Genomic DNA, 22,002 nt, shown 5'->3' on the forward strand with positions numbered 1-22,002 from the left:
CGTCAAATACAGCATCTGGGCAACTCGTTGGCTCATGTTCTTCATAAACCATATTTGTTATAAATTACTACCGTGACTGGAATGGAATGCGAGAGAATTAGGGTGATGACTTTCCTATTGGTGTGTGTGACCTTGATCCAGTCAACCACTTTCTTCTTAAAATTCCAACACTCTCAAGAGTATTAAAAGGATTATATGAAGTAATAAAAGGCTAAAATGCATTGGAAAAAGGGGTGAAGCATGATTCTTTTATCAGCAGGCATCGCGGAGTAACACTGAAGCAACTATGATCCTTTCGTGATTTGTTTGCTGCTTGATTTTGTTGTGTTTTTTGTTTTTGTTCGGTCTAGGGGCGTTGTTAGAAGGTATCCCTGGGAATCCTGTGAACGAGACTTGATCTCAGAAAAAAAAAAAAATGATTGAATGATTGAATGAATGGTTACATAAGTCTGCAAGCGGTGAAGGGGAAACAACTTCCTCACACAGATTCCTACTAGTCATTGGTGGAATCAGATGGCAGTTGTGAAGGGAGGCCGAGGCGGGTCAGTGCAGGTGTGATGAGGAGCAGTCTGTTAGGTACCCTCAGGGTACGTCCCTCATGACATGCTACTCGGTTACAAACACCAAATGTTAAATGCATTTTGAAAAGTTTCATTATTTGTTAATTAATTAATTAATTATTGAGACAGAGTCTTGCTGTCGTTGCCCGGGCTGGGTGCAGTGGCGTGATCTCGGCTCACTGAAACCTCTGCCTCCTGGATTCAAGTGATTCTCTGCCTCAGCCTCCTGAGTAGCTGGGATTACAGGCACGCCCGGCTAACTTTTGTATTTTTAGCAGAGATGGGGTTTCACCATCTTGGCCAGGCTGGTCTTGAACTCCTGACCTTGTGATCCACCCACCTCGGCCTCCCAAAGTGCTGGGATCACAGGCGTGAGCCACCGCACCTGGCATTGTTTATTTTAAATGGACACATAACGTGGTATGATTTCATCAACACAACACGATGATTTGAAGTATATATACGTTATGGAATGAGTGAGTCTAGCTAATTAACAACTGCATTACCTTACAGAATTATCATTATCATTATAGCTTCCATCTAAACACTTTTCAAGAATATGACATATCATCATTAACTGTAGTCAGCCTGCTGGGCTATACAATAGATATGGTTAAGTTTCTTTCTTTCATCTAACTGTCACAATGTACCCTGTACGTAGGATGTCCCCCTCTCCTCCATCCCAGCCTCTGTCACCACCATGGTACTCTCTTTCTATGAGATCAACGTTTTTGGATTCCGCCAGTGAGTGAGATCACGTGGTATTTGCCGTTCTGCGCCTTGCTCATTTCACTTAACGTCACGTCCTCCAGGTTCATTATGTTGTTGGAAATAGCGGGATTTCGTTCTTTCTCGTGAGCGCTAACATTCTGTCGTGTTCACATACCACAGTCCCTTCCTTCATTCCTCCATTGATGGGCATTTACGTTAGTTCCGTGTCTTGCCTATTGTGAATAGAGCTGCAATAGACATGGGGCTGTGGAGATCTCTCTCACATGCTGGATTGATTTCTTTTGAATATGTATCCAGTAATGGGATTTCTCGGATTATATGGCAGATCTCTCTCTCTGTCTCTCTTTTTCTTTTCTGAGATGGAGTTTTACTCTTGTTGCCTGGGCTGGAGTGCAGTGGTGTGATCTTGGCTCACTGTGACCTCCGCCTCCCCGGTTTGAGCGATTCTCCCTCCTCAGCCTCCCGAGTAGCTGCGATTATAGGTCTGTGCCACCATGCCTGGCTAACTTTTTGGATTTTTAGTAGAGACAGGGTTTCACCATGTTGGTCAGACTGGTCTCAAACTCCTGACCTCAAGTGATCCACCCACCTCAGCCTCCCAAAATTCTGGGATTACAGGCGTGAGACACTGCACCCAGGCCTCTTTTTCATATTTTGAGGGACCTCCCCAAGTGCTAGATTTATCTGGAGAGACTTGGCCGTCAAGGCGAACCCTGGCACGAGGTCCTGAGGCGAGCATGGCCTTGTAGCTGGAGTCTTCCTGACAGTGGGGGTGAACTGAGTCTAGTCCTGAGGAGCCACAGGACAGACACGGAGGAGGGTCATTCTATAGAGTGTCGAGGGCGGGGAAGCCAAGGACGACAGAGAAGCAAATGGATCCTGGAGAGGAAGAGAGAGGCGTGGCAAGGAATGGAGCGCGTGCTCCTGGATGGGGATTCTCAGCCAGAAAGGAAAAGGGGACGTGGTCGGGTCGCTGGACGTATGCGTTGGGTCTGTGGACTGAGCAGTTGTGTCCTGTCAACACGGCTTGTGTGCACTGAAGGGCCGTGTGGTTGTTTCACAGGAGAGCGTCTTGTTGGAGCGGAAGCCACACTGGAGAATTTAGGGACAGCGCGCCACGTCAGGCAGCTCGCTCTCAGTTACTTTAGTGAAACACTATTGATTCTGGGGTGATATACAGAAAGCCGTGTCGATAGGTCAGACATGGTAAAATTTCACAGTTGGGGAGTCTGTGTAAGGAGAAAAATGCATATATTTGAAGTCGTTTCAAATTAATTATTTCGGACATGAATATGATTTCATTTCTAAATTTGGTTTTACTTTTTGTGATGAAGTCTTGCTCTGACACCCACGCTGTAGTGCAGTGGCGCAATTTCAGCTCACTGCAGCCTTTGCCTCCTGGGTTCAAGCGATTCTTGTGCCTCAGACTCCCAAGGAGCTGGGACTGCGGGTGCGCACCACCACACCTGGCTACATTTCTGGATTTTAAAAATGTGTTAGATATTGCTAATATGTTTATTAGTTGTAATAGTTTATTAACATTTTCAAAATAAATATATTTTATATAATTTAATTGAAAAATACAAAAATAAACATATTTTAAGATCAAAAAGATCATTTACCTCCAGCAGGAAAGACTGCAAAAACTCACAGAAGTGCTTTATGCTGATTACAAATTATTACCAAGCAAACAGAGTTACAACCCAGAAGCAGGAGCAGCGGAAATGATGAGCACACGCATACACGTGGAATCTGTACCGTATTTCTCATCTCCATGAGAGACAACGGTTCTTCATGGCAGAAACAGTATTTATGATGCATTATAACATATACAGAATGGGGACACAGCGTCCGCAGGAGCGTATATGGATTTATACAGCTTCTTACATATTCTGGTAAGTGGGAAATAGTATTCTAATGAAGTGTAGTACTTTGGGAATCCGTAAAATGGTGGCTACAATACCAGTAAAAATAGGTATACCTTAACACTACTAAGTTACAAATAAACAACCCCGGTTTATTAAACCAGGTATTCCCAAGGAATGCAAGGGAAAAACAGAAAACAAGGAGGGAAAAAATTTCCTCGCTTTGATTTTCAATGATGAAAACTAAAAATCCAAGTGATGGACAGCCACATGAAACGGGTTAGAAATGACACTGTTACGGCCAGGCACAGTGGCTCAGCCTGTAATCCCAGCACTTTGGGGGGCTGAGGTGGGCAGATCACTAGGTCAGGAGTTTGAGACCAGCCTGGCCAACATGGTGAAACCCTGTCTCTACTTAAAAAATAATTAGCCGGTCGTGGTGGTGGGCGCCTGTAGTCCCAGCTATTCAGGAGGCTGAGGCAGGAGAATCGCTGGAACCCGGGAGGTGGAGGTTGCAGTGAGCTGAGACCACGCCACTGCACTCCAGCCTGGGCAACATAGGAGACTCCATCTAAAAAAAAAAAAGATACTCTTTCTTCTGTAGCTTCCTTTATTTTTCCTTCCCTTTTTCTTAGCATCTAAGAAATACATTATTTGACCAAGGACCTTGTGTCTCCACTCCCCTTTCCCAGCCTATCCTGAGATTCCTGACAACTCCTCCCTGTTCCACCCTCAAAATGCTGAGTTTTCGGGACCCTGCCTGGCTTGACATTGTGAAATGGCCTCGCTGTCGGGGTAAATACCAAGGTTCTTGGTCTCACAGCCGAGGACATCAAGGATGTGGACACACACACGGTGGGATTGGGGCAGGAGTTTAACAGGCAGAAGGAAAGAAGAGCTCTGTCACAGAGAGGGGCCCCAAACGGGTTGTCAAGTTGTAGTAGAAATGGCAGGCTTTTATAGATGGGCTGGTGAGGAGGGAGTGTCGCATCTTCCCAGGGCCCGAAGAACCCGTTAGGACCAGCTGTGCTAGCTGCATAGGGCAGAGTCTCTAGCAGCCCCAATCCCTTTCTTTCTCGCTGTTTTTTTTTAATGAAGTCTGGCTCTGTTGCCCAGGCTGGAGTGCAGTGATACGATCTTGGCTCACTGCAACCTCGTCCTGGTTCCAAGCAATTCTCATGCCTCAGCTGCCTGAGAAGCTGGGATTACAGGTTAAGCTATCACACCGGCTAATTTTGTATTTTTAGCGTAGACAGGGGTTTCACCATGTTGGCCAGGCTGGTCTCGAACTCCTGACCTCAGGGCATCCGCCTGCCTCAGCCTCCCAAAGTGCTGGGAGTGCAGGTGTGGGCCACCGTGCCCAGCCCCCACCCCATTCCTCAGTCCTGCAGTTTGTGCTGCTCTGCGCTGCCTATCTGCCTGTGCTAACACGGGAGGGAGGGTTTCTGTGCCCGTTCCCAGGCTCCTCCTCGCAGCTGGAGGCATCTCCCCCACGCACGCTTCCAGCTTCCCTATCTTACTGTGCCTAAAAAAAGGGGAAGGAATGTGCTTATTAAGGCCCACTGGTTTTTTTCTGGTGGGGGGAGGACTGAGTCTCCCTCTGTCACCCAGGCTGGAGTGCAGTGGCGCAATCTCAGCTCACTGCAACCTCTGCCTCCCGGGTTCTAGCGATTCTCCTGCCTGAGCTTCCTGAGTAGCTGGAACTACAGGTGCCCACCACCACGCCCGGCTAATTTTTGTGTTTTTAGTAAAGACAGGGGTTTCACCATGTTGTCTAGACTGGTCTGGAACTCCTGACCTCAGGTGATCTGGCCGTCTCAGCCTCCCAAAGTGCTGGGATTACAGGCATGAGCCACCGAGCTCGGCCAAGGCCATTGTTTTTATCGGGGCCCATCGTATATGTGTGGTTTGGTGATTACCCAGAAAACTCTCCCTCTGCCCAAGTTGCTTATCTGTGTTTTACAGCCTGATCTTTCAGGCTGCTCTTTGTTAGCAGAGGTGAATTCTCTGAACTGTGTGGTGTGATTAGAAAGGGAGCAATTTCTAAGCTGCTTTTTGTTAGAATGCTTTTTCCTGGGGACTCTCTTCACCCTATCGACCTAAATGATTTCCATCTATTATATCAATTGGGTATTGATTTCAAGTAGAATGACTGAATGCATTCATTCATCTAAGCCGTATTTACTGTATCCTTCCTTTCAGTGTTTTTTGTTTTTTTTTGAGATGGAGTCTAGGTCTGTCACCAGGCTGGAGAGCAGTTGTGCGATCTCGGCTCACTGCAACTTGTGTCTCCCAGCGATTCCCCTGCCTTAGCCTCCTGAGTAGGTGGGACTACAGTGCACGCCACCATGCCTGGCTAACTTTTTGTGTTTTAGTAGAGACAGGGTTTCCCCATGGCCAGGATGGTCTCGATCTCCTGACCTCATGATCTGCCCACCTCGACCTCCCAAAGTGCTGGGGTTACAGGCGTGACCCACCGCGCCCGGCCTCTGTCACTGTTTGGATAGCAGATTATCTCCTTTCCCCCCGCATTGTCTGTGGGTGAGCCCTAGAAGCAGGGGAGGGCCTGTGTGTGGCCACGTGTGTCTCTAACCTGGACAGCGGTGTGCTGAGGGTCCTAAGTGGAAAGTGCCCTCAACAAGAGATTCCTACTGTGTGTGTGTGTATGTGTGTGTGAGCGTGTCTGCGCGCGCGTGTGTTGGGGGGAAGGTTGGGAATCCTCACTTTGTTTTTTTTTTTTTTTTTTTGAGATGGAGTCTCACTGTCAGCCAGGCTGGAGTGCAGTGGCTCAATCTCAGCTCACTTCAACCTCTGCCTCCCAGGTTCAAGCGATTCTCCTGCCTCAGCCTCCCGAGTAGCTGGGATTACAAGCGCCCCCCACCACACATGGCTAATTTTTGTATTTTTAGTAGAGACGGGATTTCACCACGTTGGCCAGACTGGTCTCATTATACTTCTGACTTCAGGTGATCCGCCCGCCTCGGCCTCCCAAAGTGCTGAGATTACAGGCGTGAACCATGGCGCCCGGCCCGGGATCCTCTCACTTTTTTGCAGAGATTGAGTGGTCACTGGCAAGGCGTCTGGTGGAACTCTCTGAGATCCTGGCAATTCTCTGTGCCGTACAAAAGGGATGCCACTAGCCACATGCCACGTAGAACGCTTGAAGTGTGGCCGGCGTAAATGAGATTTCTTATTCTTGCCGATGTCTGATGAACTTAAGTTTAAGCACCTGGATGCGAGCAGCTTCCTCGTGGGACACGATTGGCGGAAGCTGGAAAGTGCTCCCCTGCGTTTCGGATTCCGGCCCAGCAGAGGGCGCCGGAGAGCGGGCGGGGCCGCGGGCGGGGCCGTGGGAAGCCTCTGGGATCCCGGGCGCGCTCGAGCTCCTCGTGAGCTGGAGCACAGGCTGGCAACGGAGGGATCCGGTGCCCGAGAAACGCGCGCGCTCTTACTCGTGGCCCGGGCCGCCTCCTGCCCCCGCCTCCCAGCCCAGCGCGCCCACGAGACGGTACGTCCTCTCCACGCTCTTCCTCCGGCGCCCTGGCTCACCCGGCCCCCGCGGGGTGGCGCATCCTCCCCGCTTAGACACCTGCAGTCACTGTCGCAGCTGAGCTGTTGAAGCCCAGCGCCCCCGCCACCACCGTACCGCAGAATCCAGATATCACTTTCTTAACATTTATTATATTTAGGGTTTTTTCTCTCTAGGATCGGAAGGTTGAATTTTTTTTAAAATTGGGATATTTTAGCCACATTTCTTCAGTTTCTTTCACTGTCCCTCTTCCTCTCTCTCCTCCTTCCTGGGCTCCAGTTACATGCATGTTGTAATACTTCATGTGTCGGTCCATTGTCACATTGCTATAAGGAATTACCTGAAACTGGATAATTGACGAAGAAAAGAGGTTTAATTGACTCACAGTTCTGCAGGCTGTACAGGAAGCGTCAATGGGAGGCCTCAGGTAATTTACACTCATGGCAGAAGGGGAAGGGGAAGCAAGCACCTTTTCACGTGGCAGCAGGAGAGAAAGAGTGAAGGGGAAAGTGCCACACACTTCTGAGCCATTAGATCTCTTGAGAACTCATGCACTATCATGAAAACAGCATGGGGAAAAAGCCACTTCTGTGATGCAGCCATTTCCCACTGGGTCCCTCCCCCAAAACTGGGGATTACAATTAAACATGAGACTGGAGTGGAAAAAACAGAACCAATCTATATGAATCTGCAAATGGCTTCTCCCAAATCTCGTGTCCTCACATTTCAAAACCAACATGCCTTCCCAACAGTCCCCAAAGTCTTATTCCATCATTAACCCAAACGTCCAGGTCCAAAGTCTCATCTGAGACAAGTCCCTTCTGCCTATGAGCCTTTAAAATAAAAAACAAGTTGATTACTTTTAAGGTACAATGCGGGTACAGGCATTGGGTTAATGCTCCTGTTCCAAATAAGAGAAATTGGCCAAAATAAAGGGGCTTAGGCCCCATGCATGTCTGAAACCCCACAGAGCAGTCATTAAATCTTAGAATTCCAAAGTGTTTTCCTCTGACTTTATGTCTCGCATCCAGGGCATGCTGATGCAAAGGGTGGGCTCCCAAGGCCTTGGGCAGCTCTTCTCCTGTGGCTTTTCCAAGTGCATGGTGAATGAAAGCTGTCACTGGATCTGCCATTCCGGGGTCTGGAGGACAGTGGCCCTTCTCTCACAGCTCCACTAGGCAGTGCCCCAGTGGGGACTCTGTGTGGGGCTCCAGTCCCACATTTACCCTCTGCACAGCTTTAACAGAGGTTCTTCATGAGGGCTCCACCCCGGAAGCAGACTTCCGCTTGCACATTCAGGCATTTCCATATATCCTCTGAAATCTAGGGACAGGTTCCGAAACCTTACCTCTTGCCTTCTGTGCGCCTGTAGACCTAGTATCGTGTGGGAGCTGCCAAGGCTTGGGGCTTGGATCCTCTGAAGCAATGGCCCGAGCTGTACCTTGGCTCCTTTTAGTCACGGCTGGAACTGGAGTGGCTGGGATGCAGGGCTCCATGTCCCAGGGCTTCGCAGAGCTGCTGGGCCCTGGGCCTGGCCTACAAAACCATCTTTTCTCCTAGGCCTCTGGGTCTGTGATGGGAGGGGCTGCCACGAAGATCTCTAAAATGCTGTGTTCCCCATTGTCTTGGCCATTAATATTTGGCTTCTCTTTACTTACTCATTTCTACAGTGGACTTGAATTTCTTCCTAGAAAACGGGCTTTTCTTTGCTACCCGTGGTCAAGCTGCAAATTTTCCAAACTTTTATGCTCTGCTTCCCTTTTACATATAAGTTCCAATTTCAGAATATCTCTTTCTTCATGCATATGAATGTATACTTTTAGAAACAGCCTGGTCAAATCTTGAAGTTTCTCCTAGTAAATACCGTAAATCATCTCTCTCAGGTTCTAAATTTCACAGCTCTCTAGGACAGGTGCAAGATGCTTCCAGTCTCTTTGCTAAAGGATAGCAAGAGTGACCTTTACTTTAGTTCACAATAAGTCCCTCATCTTCATCTGAGACCACCTTAGCCTGGACCCCATTGCTCATATCACTGTCGGCATTTTGGTCAAAGCCATCTAACAAGTATCAAGGAAGGAAGTTCCAAACTTTGTCACATCCTCCTGTCTTCTCCTGAGCCCTGCAAACTGTTACAACCTCGGCCCATCATGCAGTCCCAAAGTCGCTTCCACATCTTCAGGTATCTTAATAGCAGTGCCGGACTCCTGGTACCAAAATATTCTGTATTAGTTCATTCTCACACTGCCGTGAAGAACTACCCGAGCCTGAGTAATTTATGAAGAAAAGAATTGTCATTAATTCATAGTTCTGCAGGTTGTGCAGGAAGCATCACTGGGAGGCCTCGGGAAACTGAATCATGGTGGAAGGCAAAGGGAAGCAAATGCCTTTTTCACGTGGTAGCGGGAAAAAGGGAGCGACGGAAAAAAGGCAAATGCCACACACTGTTAAATCATCAGGTCCTGCGGGAACTCACTCACTATCACAGGAACAGCGCGGAGGAAATTCATCCCCACGATCCGACCACCTCCCGCCTGGTCCCTCCCGCAACACTGAGGATTACAGTTCGACATGGGATTTGGGTGGATTCACAGAGCCAAGCCGTATCACTGGATATGATCCTGCAGAATGCTATTAATTTTCGTTCAGTGTTTTAAGTTATTTCTTTTTTTTTTTTTGAGATGGAGTTTCGCTCGTTACCCAGGCTGGAGTGCAATGGCGCGATCTCGGCTCACTGCAACCTCCGCCTCCCGGGTTCAGGCAATTCTCCTGCCTCAGCCTCCTGAGTAGCTGGGATTACAGGCACGCGCCACCATGCCCAGCTAATTTTTTGTGTTAGTAGAGACGGGGTTTCACCATGTTGACCAGGATGGTCTCGATCTCTTGACCTCGTGATCCACCCGCCTCGGCCTCCCAAAGTGCTGGGATTACAGGCTTAAGTTATTTCTTAACTGCTAATTGTGGTAGAGTACATATAATTTACCATCTTAACCATTTTTAAGTGTAAAATTCAATGATATTTATTACATTCATATTGTTTTGCCACCAATACTGCCATCATCTCCAGAAATGTTTTCATCTTACAAAATTGAAACTGTTTATCCATCCTAGCCCATTTTTATTTTTATTTATTTATTTATTTATTTTGAGACAGAGTTTCGCTCTTGTTACCCAGGCTGGAGTGCAATGGCGCGATCTCGGCTCACCGCAACCTCCGCCTCCTGGGTTCAGGCAATTCTCCTGCCTCAGCCTCCTGAGTAGCTGCGATTACAGGCACGCGCCACCATGCCCAGCTAATTTTTTGTATTTTTAGTAGAGACGGGGTTTCACCATGTTGACCGGGACGGTCTCGATCTCTTGACCTCGTGATCCACCCACCTCGGCCTCCCAAAGTACTGGGATTACAGGCTTGAGCCACCGCTCCCGGCCCTAGCCCATTTTTAAATTGATCTATTTGTTTTCTTGCTATTGAATTGCTCGAGTGCCTTATATATTCCAGAAATTAACCCCTTGTCAGATGCATGATTTGGAGATACTTTCTCCTCCTGTGTTGATTGTCTGTTCACTGGTGGTGTTTCCTTTGTTGTGCAGAAGCTTTTAAATCTGATGCAATCCCCTTTGTCTATGTTTGCTTTTGCTGCCTGTGATTTAGGTTATGTTGAAAAAAACGTTTACCCAGACAAATTTCTTAGATCTTTTTCCCTGTGTTTTAATCTAGTGGTCTTACCATTTCACGTCTTACGTTTAACTCTTTAATCCATTTTGAGTTGATTTTTGCATACGGTTTCATGTAAAGATACGATTTCATTCTTCTGTATGTGGATGAGTTCTTCCAGTATGATTTATTGAAGAGGCTGTTTGTATTATGATCCTTTGTCAAAAATCGATTTACCGTATGTTCATCGGTCTATATGGGAACTTTCTATCCTGTTTCATCGGCAGACATGGCTGTTATTCTAGTACCATAGATTTTGATTACAATAGTTTTATAATATATTTTGAAATAAAGTAGTGTGATGTCTATAGATGTGAGATTTTTTTTTTTTTCCTTTTGATTGTTTTAGCTGTTTGGGATCTTTTGTGGCTTCACACAAATTTTAGTATTTTTTCTCTTTTTCTGTGAAAAATGACAAGGCAATTGTGATTGGGATTGCATTGAATCTGTGGATCCTTTTGAGTGTATAGACATTTTAACAATATTAATTCTAATCCATGAACATGAGTATCTTTTATTTATTTGTGTTTTTGTCAATTTCTTTCATGGGTATTTTATACTTTTTATTCTACAGATCCTTCTCCTTCTTCATGGAACTTACTTTTATGTTTTATTTTGTTATTTTAATTGGAATTATTATTATTATATTTTGAGACAGTCTCTCTCTGTTGTCCTGACTGGAGTGCAGTGCCACAAACTCAGCTCACTGCAAACTCCACCTCCTGAGTTGAAGTGATTCTCCTGCCTCAGCCTCCCGAGTAACTGAGGTTACAAGCACCAGTCACCAGGCCCAGCTAATTTTTGTATTTTTGGGAGAAATGAAGTTTCACTATTTTGGAAGTATTTCACTAACTGAATTTATTGGAAGCGTTAGAGAAGAATTTCTATTCATTCTTTTTTAAATATTTGGTAGAATTCAGCAGTGAACCTGTCTACTCTGGGGCTTTTCTTAAAAATAAATAAATTGATGATTTTTTTTTTTATCTGTTCAGATTTGTATTTCTTCAGGACTCAGTCTTGGTTGTTTGTATGTCTCTGGATATTCTTCCATTTCCACTAGATTACCCAATTTTTTTATGAACCAATTAAATATTTAAGAAAAATTAATTTACATTTCTGCATAATGAAATTAAAAGGCCAAATTCTAAAGCCAAAAATAAAATACCACCAACCCCATTTGCCAGCAAGTTATCTACCAGTTTCCTAAAGAATTATTATATAACCATTCAGAAAATCTGCAGAATATGTGACTTGGCTTTTGGCTCATAAATTCAGCAGCTTAGGAGAATTGGCAGGAAGGCATTATTGGGCCATAAATACAGAAGATGATAAAATTATGAGGTCGGTATATATCATCATATAAAAATGAAATAAATTGAATCATATAATGCATGCAATTTAACTTAAAACTGAAAGCTCTGATTATTCTGAAGATCTGTATTTATTATATTTCTTACAATTAGTATGATTACCCAATTTATTTGCATTTGATTGTTCACATTTGTGTCTTATGATTATTTGTATTTCTCTGATATCACTTGTAAACATGGGTGAATCTTAAGGAGGTTATGCTCAGTGAAATAAGCCAGTACAAGGAGACAAAATGACATTTGATTTCACTGATGTGAGGTGTCTGTGATAGTCAAATGCATAGATAGGAAGTGCGATGTTGGTTGTAAGGCTGGGGGAATTGGGAAATCGGGAGTTTTTGTTGAATGGGTGTACATTGCAGTTTTGCAAGGTGAAAACGTTTCTGGAGGTGAATAGTGGTGCTGGTTGCAAAGCAGTAAGGGTGTAATTAATGCCATGGAATTGCATACTTGAAAATGATTGAGATGATCACTTATAGGTATTTTAACACAATTTTTTAAAAATAGCCGCAAAGTCTGCAGTTAAGAGTAGTCTGTGGGATATTATCAAGTATAATAACTTACACGTAATTGGAGTCTAAGAAGGAATCGAGAAAGGAAAAGGGCAGAAAAAGTAAAAGGGGCTGAAAACGTCTCAAAAAAAAATAACCTATTGATTTTAGAGCTAAAGAAATGCTAAATAGAGCCGGGCGCGGTGGCTCACGCCTGTAATCCCTGCACTTTGGGAGGCCGAGGCGGGTGGATCACGAGGTCAAGAGATCAAGACCATCCTGGTCAACATGGTGAAACCCCGTCTCTACTAAAAAATACAAAAATTAGCTGGGCATGGTGGCGCGTGCCTGTAATCCCAGCTACTCAGGAGGCTGAGGCAGGAGAATTGCCTGAACCCAGGAGGCAGAGGTTGCGGTGAGCCGAGATCGCGCCATTGCACTCCAGCCTGGGTAACAAGAGTGAAACTCCGTCTCAAAAAAAAAAAAAAAAAAAAAAATACAAAAATACAAAAAATATAAAAACACAGGTGTGCGCCTGTAATCCCAGCTACTCCAGAGGCTGAGGCAGGAGAATTGCCTGAACCCAGGAGTCGGAGGTTGCGGTGAGCCGAGATTGCGCCATTGCACTCCAGCCTGGGTAACAAGTGCGAAACTCCTTCTCAAAAACAAACAAAAAAAAAAAAAAAGAAAAAAGAAAAAGAAAAAAAAGCTAAATAGAATAAATGCTAAGCAAATGATATCTGGACATTACATGGCTAAACTAATAAAGGCCAAAATTAAAGAAAGAATCTTGAAAGTAGCAAAAGAAAATTTTACATCGTGCATCACGTCAGGTTCCCTGAGCTTAGCTGCATAGACGTTTTTTTGTTTTTTTGTTTTTTTTTTGAGACGGAGTTTCGCTCTTGATACCCAGGCTGGAGCGCAATGGCGCGATCTCGGCTCACCGCAACCTCCGCCTCCTGGGTTCAGGCAATTCTCCTGCCTCAGCCTCCTGAGTAGCTGGGATTACAGGCACGCGCCACCATGCCCAGCTAATTTTTTGTATTAGTAGAGACGGGGTTTCACCATGTTGACCAGGATGGTCTCGATCTCTTGACCTCGTGATCCACCCACCTCGGCCTCCCAAAGTGCTGGGATTACAGGCTTGAGCCACCGCGCCCGGCCTACATAGACGTTTTGAGCTAGAAAATGTATGACTGTTGAGGACCGTGCTGTACAGCCTTTCACACCTGTAGGCCCCGAGGCGGTGGTCTTATTACATTCCCAACACTTCAGGTAACTGTGGCTTTTCTCCCCTTCTGTGTCCATCATTCTCTTTATCTGTCTACCTCTCTGGCTTTCTCCCTGGCTCCCTCTCTACTGCCTCTTTTCATTTCATTTTCCTTTAACTTCGCCTCACTCTTTCAGTATGAATAAAGATGTGAAAGAAGAAAAATCTGTATGCCTTTGGTTTCATATAATATGTGGCCATTTTCTGTTTTGTTGATGGCCGCTACAGTCTCTGTTGTTCCTTTCCGTTTACTTTTCAGTCCAATAGCTTTTATTTAAGTAACTTCAAGTGCAAGTTGAGATCACCGATGATGGTATTTTCTTCCTGTTTGAGTTTTTATTAGTATAAGTTTCTCACTAAGCTTCAACTGCGTCTACAAATGTTGTGCTTTGATTTTCGTTTACCTCGGGATAGTTGTAATTTCCATTGTAATTTCATATTTGATCACAATTTTATTTAGAAGTGGTTAATTTCCATAGATGTGAAAAGTTATGTGTATATGCTTCTTGTTATTGATCTTATTTAACTCTTTTGCCATTAGATACAGGGTGCATATTATTTCAATTTTAAAATTAATTAGTTTTCTCTAAGACCACCTATGTCTACTCTGACGTACTCATTGTGCATTTGAATGTGTGTGTTCAGTTGTTGGGCTAAATTGAATACATATACATATATAATTTTAAATTATATCTAATTTTTTAGTATACCATTGATTTTGTATCATACATGGCCATTTCCTATTTTACCGATTGCCACTATGGTCTTCATTATTTCTTTCCGTCCACTTTGCAGCTGTATCGCTCTTACGTAACAAAGTGGAAGTTAAAGATCACTGATTATTTTCTATTTGATTAAAGTTTTGATTAGTGCAAGTTCCTCACTAAGCTTCAACTGCATCTACAAATTTTGTGAATTTTACTTTAATTCAGTTCAGGATAGTTGTAATTTCCAGCGTAATTTAATATTTGATCAGGGTTTATTTAAAAGGGTTAATTTCCATGGATTTAAAGGATTCATGGATTTCTTCCCATTACTGATTTCTAACTCAACTCTGTTGCCATTAGAGAATGGGATGTATATTATTTCAATTTTAATATTAATGAGTTTTGTCTATGACCCCACGTATCTACTCCGGCAAATACTCAGTGTACACTTGAATGTGAGTGTTTCGTTGTTGGGTTAAACTGAATACATAGACATATATATATAACTTTACTGTATTCAAATAAGTTCTTATCATTTGAAACATAAATTACTCTGTTGGCTCACATTTGAATTATTATTTAGTTCATAACTTCCATAACGCATAGTGCATTGATCTTGCAGAAAACAGAAAATATTGACAAATGAATCTGAAATTTCAAAATATTTATTGAACGAAAGAATAAACATAACCCCAAAAGAAAATATGACAAACTTTATACGTAAAATGTAATTTTCCCCTAATTAACATAATTGCTTTCTGTTCCTGGTTTACAAAATGACTGATGTTTCCCTTCTATCCCTTTGTACCTGTGTGTATCTAGCAGAAATGTTCTTAGCTCTGGCTACAGGCACACAGAAACTTGCTATTGATGATTATGTTCAAATGTTTATTTCCTTTCCCCAGAATAAACTGGGGGACTGGCACTGTCTGGATTGATCACAGGACAGATACTCAGGAAGCTCTGATCATCTTGAGTTTCACGTTTATGAGAAAAAAATGGACGCAGAGGCTCGATAACAGGAATGTCGTTGAAGGTGTAGATATGGCACCCATCACTAACATTGTAAAAGGAGATGGACCTCATACCTACATCCAGGTAAATCCCCACTCTGTGCAACTGGGGACTCACCCAGAGAAAAGTCAAAGGCATAGTGCTGGCGGCAAAGATCTGTCCTTTTCTGGAACCCACAGTCCAGAAGCCAAGTTCTGAAGAAAGCACGACATCCCCCTGTCGATTCACAGATTCCTTGCAAATGCCCACATCCCATATTTTGCTGGTGCCCACATCCACCTCCCAGTAATGGCGGCCAGAAGTGAAGCGGGAGATCCCCAGGACACACAGTGCAGAACTGAACCTTTCGGCCTGCTCTTTCCTGTTCTGTCTGAAATCCCCACATCGGATGCTCCTCAGGTCTTCAGAGATGGTGAGATAGTTGCTGGCTGTGTCCACATCCAAGGTCATATCCACTGTGGAAAGAAGAACCAGTAGTTCAGCAAAGACACACACTGCAGACTCCCTCTGCCCCTTTACTGCAAACACCTAAATATTTTGTTCACTTTTACTTCTTTTACTCTACTTTCCCTAATCAAAATGTTTCTGTTTAGCTGCCTGATGAGGTCAAATTTTATGTATAGAATGCATGACTATAATAACTGTAAGACCGGTCGCCTCACCTGGAGTGCGGACATGCCCACCCCCCTCACACAGCCTAGCCCTCCCTTAAAGAACCCCGCCAAAATGCAAAAGAAGTCTTGTAAATCTACCCAATAGCAGTCGAGTCTTGTAAATCTACCCAATAGCATTCAAGTCTCAGCTACCCAATAGCAGTCGAGTCTTGTAAATCTACCCAATAGCATTCAAACCCTGCCTACCTGCCAATAGCAAGCTTGCCTGCTCCCTATAAAACCCCACGTCTGAGAGGAGCCCGTGCGACTTCTCCAGCCCCTCCTGTTGGACCGCAGAACCTCGCCCTGGAGCTGAATAAATTCGCATTGGATCTCCTTGTGCTGGCCTCAATTTCTTCATTTTAAACTCGGCAAGAACCCAAGAACCCTTACGATAACTACAACATATCCACCTTATTCATAGTAGAAATTCCATTTGAATTAAGTTATTGCATAATTTGATAAGCATTTTTTCCATTGAATACATAAGGTACATGAAGAGAAAGACAGTAGCTAGCTCTCCAAATGACTGTACAAACTTGCAGGTTCCATGAAATTCTATACCCAAAGGTGAAGTTCTGTACTGCTGTTTGTGAAGCATAAAAGTTGTCGATGACACACTTCTGCTAACGCCCATATTTAAGGAAATGTTTGAAAGTTGTTTTTCCAGTGCTCTTTTTTTTTTGAGATGGAATTTCGCTCTTGTTACCCAGGCTGGAGTGCAATGGCACGATCTCGGCTCACCACAACCTCCACCTCCTGGGTTCAAGCAATTCTCCTGCCTCAGCCTCCCGACTAGCTGGGACTACAGGTGCGTGCCGCCATGCCCAGCTAATTTTTGTATTTTTTGTAGAGACGGGGTTTCACCATGTTGACCAGGATGGTCTCGATCTCTTGACCTCGTGATCCACCCGCCTCGGCCTCCCAAAGTGCTGGGATTACAGGCGTGAGCCACCGCGCCCGGCCTCCAGTGCTTTTTATGGGTTGTGGAAGGTCGTATAGATTCCTTACCTTGAAACTTCTTCATCCTTGGGTTCATCCTTAGAATAGATTTCATCTTGGGCTCTAGTTCCTTGATAATGGAAATCAGTGCCCTCAGCTTGTACTTGGGCTTGATGTCATTCTTCTGGGAGGCCACAGTGCATAGGGGGCACAGTACACCTTCCCCATCGGGCTCCTTCTGCAGTGAACTGACGCATTGGAGGCAGCAGGCATATCCGCATTTCAGTTGCACCGGTTCTTCAAGATCATTTAGACAGACAGGACATCTAATTACTTGTTTGAAATGTTCAGCCATGGCAAATGTCTATAGGAAAAAAAAGTGAGCATGGTATTAGAATTTCCATGAGCTGAATGAACAGCTGACAGTGCTTGGGACCTTTTGTGTTTACGTGCAGAGAGTTATCATTGTAGGATACCTACAATCACTACTACTAGTGACGAAGAGACAACATAAATACAAATGTAAATGACTTGAGGCCCTGAACTTCTAATATCTGTAATACTCATTGAAACAAAGGCGTGATTCACTGGAAGAGTTTGAGTTGAAATAGTAAAGGGGTCTCCTGCTGAGCTGTTTGATGTGGTCGCACCTGAAATGGGGCTTATCCAAATGGAGATGTGCTGTGAGCAAAATACACTTTTATTTTTGAAGACAGAGAGAATGAGAGACAGAGAGAAAAAGACAGTGTGAACTATGTGCTTGAGAAGTTGCTCACATGTTGAAACGATTACATTTTGAGTAAATTTAATTTAAGTCATGAATTTTACGTTAGGCTTGTTTCATTATACTTTATGTGACTACCAAAAACTAAATTTACAATTACACGTGTGGGTTGTATTACGTTTCTATTGGACAGTGCTGGAGTACATTTGAAGACCGTCAGCTTCCCCAGCTGTGCAAACTGGATGTGGTGAAAGAAGCCCAATAGCATACCATGAGGACAAGACACAAAATACAAATAAGTCGTACTAGGTAAAACTGAATCTTCTGCAGAGAAAAAAAAAAAAAAACAAGCAACTGTATATATATGACAATGGATTAATATCCAAAATATATCAAGAATTTTTTTGGGCCGGGCGCGGTGGCTCACACCTATAATCCCAGCACTTTGGGAGGCCAAGGCGAGTGGATCAGGAGGTCAAGAGATCGAGACCATCCTGGTCAACATGGTGAAACCCCCGTCTCTACTAAAAATACAAAAATTAGCTGGGCATGGTGGCGCACGCCTGTAGTCCTAGCTACTCGGGAGGCTGAGGCGGGAGAATTGCTTGAACCCAGGAGGCAGAGGTTGCGGTGAGCCGAGATCGCGCCATTGCACTCCAGCCTGGGTAACAAAAGCAAAACTCTATCTCAAAAAAAAAAAAGAATTTTTTCAAGGCTATAGCAAAAACAAAAAACCTCGACTGATCTCATTTTCAATGGGCAAAAACCTGAACAGACATTGCTGTGAAGAACACATGCAAATGAGCAAGAAGTACCGAAGAACGTGCTCTGCTTCACTCAGCGTCAGAGAAACGCAGACCAGAACGGAGACGGGAAGACTGGGTGGTCCCAGGAGAATCGAGAACATATCAATTTCACATAACAGCAAAACAGTGGCTGTTAAAATGAGCCAGTTGTAATTAAAATTACAAGGACAAGGTGGACCCTGGGCTGATAAGGTGCTAAAAAACAGGAGGGAGTTAAGCTGGCTGAAACAATTACCAAACTAATTACCACACTAATTACTAATTTAGTGTGGTCATTACCACACTAAATCACACACCTTCCAGTGCCATGGCCAACCCCAGCATGCCCATATTTAGTATAAAAATGGGTGCCTCCCAAATTCTACAAAATCTCTGCTTTTATCCTAGAACACCTAATGATTATTTCACTTCCTAATTAGAAAGGCTCGTAACAATAGAAAACCCAAACTCCTTTGCATGCCACCAGCTCTCGGAATCATGCCCACACTTCTGTGTGATTCTGCTTTGGAATAGAAGCTCCTTTTCTTTTACTTCATTCTGGCTCATCACTGGATTCATTCTTCTGACAGCAGCGAGAACCTAGGAACTGGCTGGGGCTGGGGTCTCTCTGGCATCCAGAGACCCTCCTAAGCCCTCCAGCAACAAAACCAAAACGAGGTATTACGTCCCCTCTGCCAGGATGGCTATGATCAAAAAGACAAAAGGTAAGTGTTGGTAAGGATGTGGAGCAAGGGGAACCCTTGTACACTGTTGGTGGGAAAGAAAATTGGTACAACCACTATAGAAAATAGTAGGGAAGTTTATGGAAACATTAAAAATAGAACTGCCTATGTTCCAGCGATCCTCCTTCTGTGTTTATATATGAAAGAAATGAGGTCAGCATGGCAAAGATACATCCGCACGCTTAGGCTCACTGCAGCATTATTCACAATAGCCAGGGAAACAGCCCAGTGTGTGTGGGAGAAAACTAGATAAGGAAATGATGCTACATACAAGGAAGTGTTCAACCATAAAAAAAGAAGGAAATCCTGGCATTTGCACTAATGTGGGTGAAGGCTGAGGGCACTATATGAAAAGAAATTAGTGAGGCCAAGCAAAATAAATAATGTATGATCTCAGTTATGTGGAATCTGAGTTGACTGATCTTGTAGAATCAGAAAATCACAGAAAAAATGGTGCTTGGCAGGGTTTGTGGGAAGAGAATAGGAAAACCAAGCAAAACCCATAGGAAAACCTGACAGTGAATAACGCAGGCACTGAACCTCTGTTCGTCATTTTCATAAGTCTGCCAAATTCTGATGAAATTCAAGAAAATGAAGGTTGTCATTTGTCTAGTCTTGGTATTGAAAATCTAAGACTTACCTAACTGCTACCAGGGCAGTGGTCCCATTATCCCCCAAAACCACAGTGTGTCTGTGATGGAGTTGGCCTCAGACAACCCCTGTGGAACCAAAAAATTATTGCATTTCCCCAGACTCTCCTACACCCTTTGTAAAAATTAATTTCCTACGATTGAACTCACCTTCCCGAGTTTCCTCCCCTGGGCTCCAGCTGCTTCTGCTGACAGCTCAGATCTGGAGTGAGAGCTGGCTGCCAGGGGCTTTTTAGGAGAGAGTGTCTCCACCCAATTAGCCACACCCTTTCCCACCTCTTTAATCTAGTCAGATTTTGATTGCATTCTGGTGTCATTGAGATTGTTACTATTGGCATAGGTTTTTACCATAAAGGAAGACGATTGTGTTTTCAGAGTGCTGTTCTTTAATTAACAAGGACAAAATATTGCCATATAATCATTTTAGATAAGATCTTAAAGATTATGCCTATTGATAAAATTTGGAAAATTAAAATTACCTAAATTTTGAAAAATTCAGGTGACATTTAAAATTCCTCTACTTTCAAATAGTGTTTTTTTTTTATTATAAATGTAACATCTTTTCACATTTCAATAACAGAGGTGCGTTAAACCTACTCAGGGCCGGGCACGGTGGCTCAAGCCTGTAATCCCAGCACTTTGGGAGGCCGAGGCGGGTGGATCACGAGGTCAAGAGATCGAGACCATCCTGGTCAACATGGTGAAACCCCGTCTCTACTAAAATACAAAAAATTAGCTGGGCATGGTGGCGTGTGCCTGTAATCCCAGCTACTCGGGAGGCTGAGGCAGGAGAATTGCTTGAACCCAGGAGGCGGAGGTTGCGGTGAGCCGAGATCGCGCCATTGCACTCCAGCCTGGGTAACAAGAGCGAAACTCCGTCTCAAAAAAAAAAAAAAAAAAAAACCTACTCAGAAGTTACTAATAGGACACTCCACAGACCATGCTCAACTCTCAAAAACATTTTCTCTATACTGTAAAGATTCTAATTAAGAAGCTTAGAAAAGAAATCCCACAAGCTGGGCGCAGTGGCTCACGCGTGTAATCCCAGCACTTTAGGAGGCTGAGGTGGGCGGATCACCTGAGGTCAGGAGTTCGAGACCAGCCTGACCAATATGGTGAAACCCCCATCTTTAAAAAAAAAAGAAAGAAAGAAAGAAAAAAAGAAATCCCACAACTGTTTACAGACAGCTGGCCAGTAAAAGTCCTGTTTTTCTTTGTTATAGCATCTGAAAACATAGACGATATTGTTATAATGTTACTATTTCCCATGCATCGCAACATATGTAAAATGAGATTCAGTTCTTTTTTTTTAATGTTCAAAAATGGGTTCCTCGTGTATTAAATATAGATGATCAGAGTTCGTGGATAAGCACGTAAAACTGGGAGACTGGAGGTAGCATAGCAAATGACTTGATTACATTAAGGTGATTGAATTAAATGGTCTTTCATTTAATCATCTCCATAGTAATCATTCCCTGGTGACTGCCAGATTCTCTTCTTTCACATTCAAAGCCAAGGCAGCCCTCAATTCCTTTTGTCTCCTGAAGGCAAACTGAGAAACACAAAACTCTAAGTTGTGGCGCATACGTTATTTCAAATCCCTGCACATCGAATTTCTTCATTGACTGGGCTCTATAATACAACGTGCCACATGTACGTGTCCGTATACACGCATACCATAGCTATACATAGACATCCATAGAGAAAATTCTCTCTTCTTGCATAATTCTAATTAGTTTATTTTCTTATATAAATCCTTTCAAAATATACTCACATGTATGGGAGTGGTTATTCTCCAGCTTGTGATTTTATTGGCCCATGCTCATGGAGCACTGACTGCTAACATTTTCTTAAATTTTATTTGCTTTGAGTTAATCATGAGGAAAAGTTTTGTTCCCTTTGGGAATAACGGGGTGGCCTCAGCTGTGGAAACCTCCAAGCCCAGTGCGTCGATTTGCTTCTAGAATATTCTCCCAACATCTTTCAGCCTGGAATTGCCTGTATGCTCATGTCCTGGGTGAGGAATTCTTCCATTCAGAATTGGAGAATAGCGTGTTAGGATGGCCAGCACGCTCATGGGGTTGGTTTGGGTGTTAAACACTTTCTGCACGGCCGGGCACGGTGGCTCACGCCTGTAATCCCAGCACTGTGGGAGGCCGAGGCGCGTGGATCACAAGGTCAAGAGATCGAGACCATCCTGGCCAACATGATGAAACCCCGTGTCTACTAAAAATACAAAAATTAGCCGGGTGTGG

General features: G+C 44.0%; 1 protein-coding gene across 1 annotated transcript; it reads right to left on the bottom strand.

Moving 5' to 3' along the window:
• Window positions 1-14,916: 14,916 nt before the first annotated feature.
• Window positions 14,917-19,928, bottom strand: LOC110567900 (ret finger protein-like 4A). The gene is made up of 3 exons (XM_064380658.1): window positions 19,898-19,928; window positions 16,915-17,209; window positions 14,917-15,705 (listed from the first exon to the last, which is right to left on the bottom strand). The coding sequence occupies exons 2-3, from the start codon at window positions 17,198-17,200 to the stop codon at window positions 15,125-15,127; spliced, it is 867 nt and encodes a 288-aa protein (XP_064236728.1). The 5' UTR covers window positions 17,201-17,209; window positions 19,898-19,928; the 3' UTR covers window positions 14,917-15,124.
• Between the last annotated feature and the right edge of the window lie 2,074 nt (window positions 19,929-22,002).

The sequence above is a fragment of the Aotus nancymaae genome, unplaced genomic scaffold (assembly GCF_030222135.1).
Source record: "Aotus nancymaae isolate 86718 unplaced genomic scaffold, 86718_ANA_hifiasm-v0.15.2.pri h1tg000028l, whole genome shotgun sequence".
NCBI classification, from domain to species: domain Eukaryota; kingdom Metazoa; phylum Chordata; class Mammalia; order Primates; family Aotidae; genus Aotus; species Aotus nancymaae.

Coding starts and splice junctions, on each gene's coding strand:
- LOC110567900 (XM_064380658.1), bottom strand. CDS start 17,200: ATGGCTGAACATTTCAAACAAGTAATTAGATGTCCTGTCTGTCTAAAT. Junction 15,706..16,914: donor AAGGATGAAGAAGTTTCAAG/GTAAGGAATCTA, acceptor TTCTTTCCACAG/TGGATATGACCTTGGATGTG.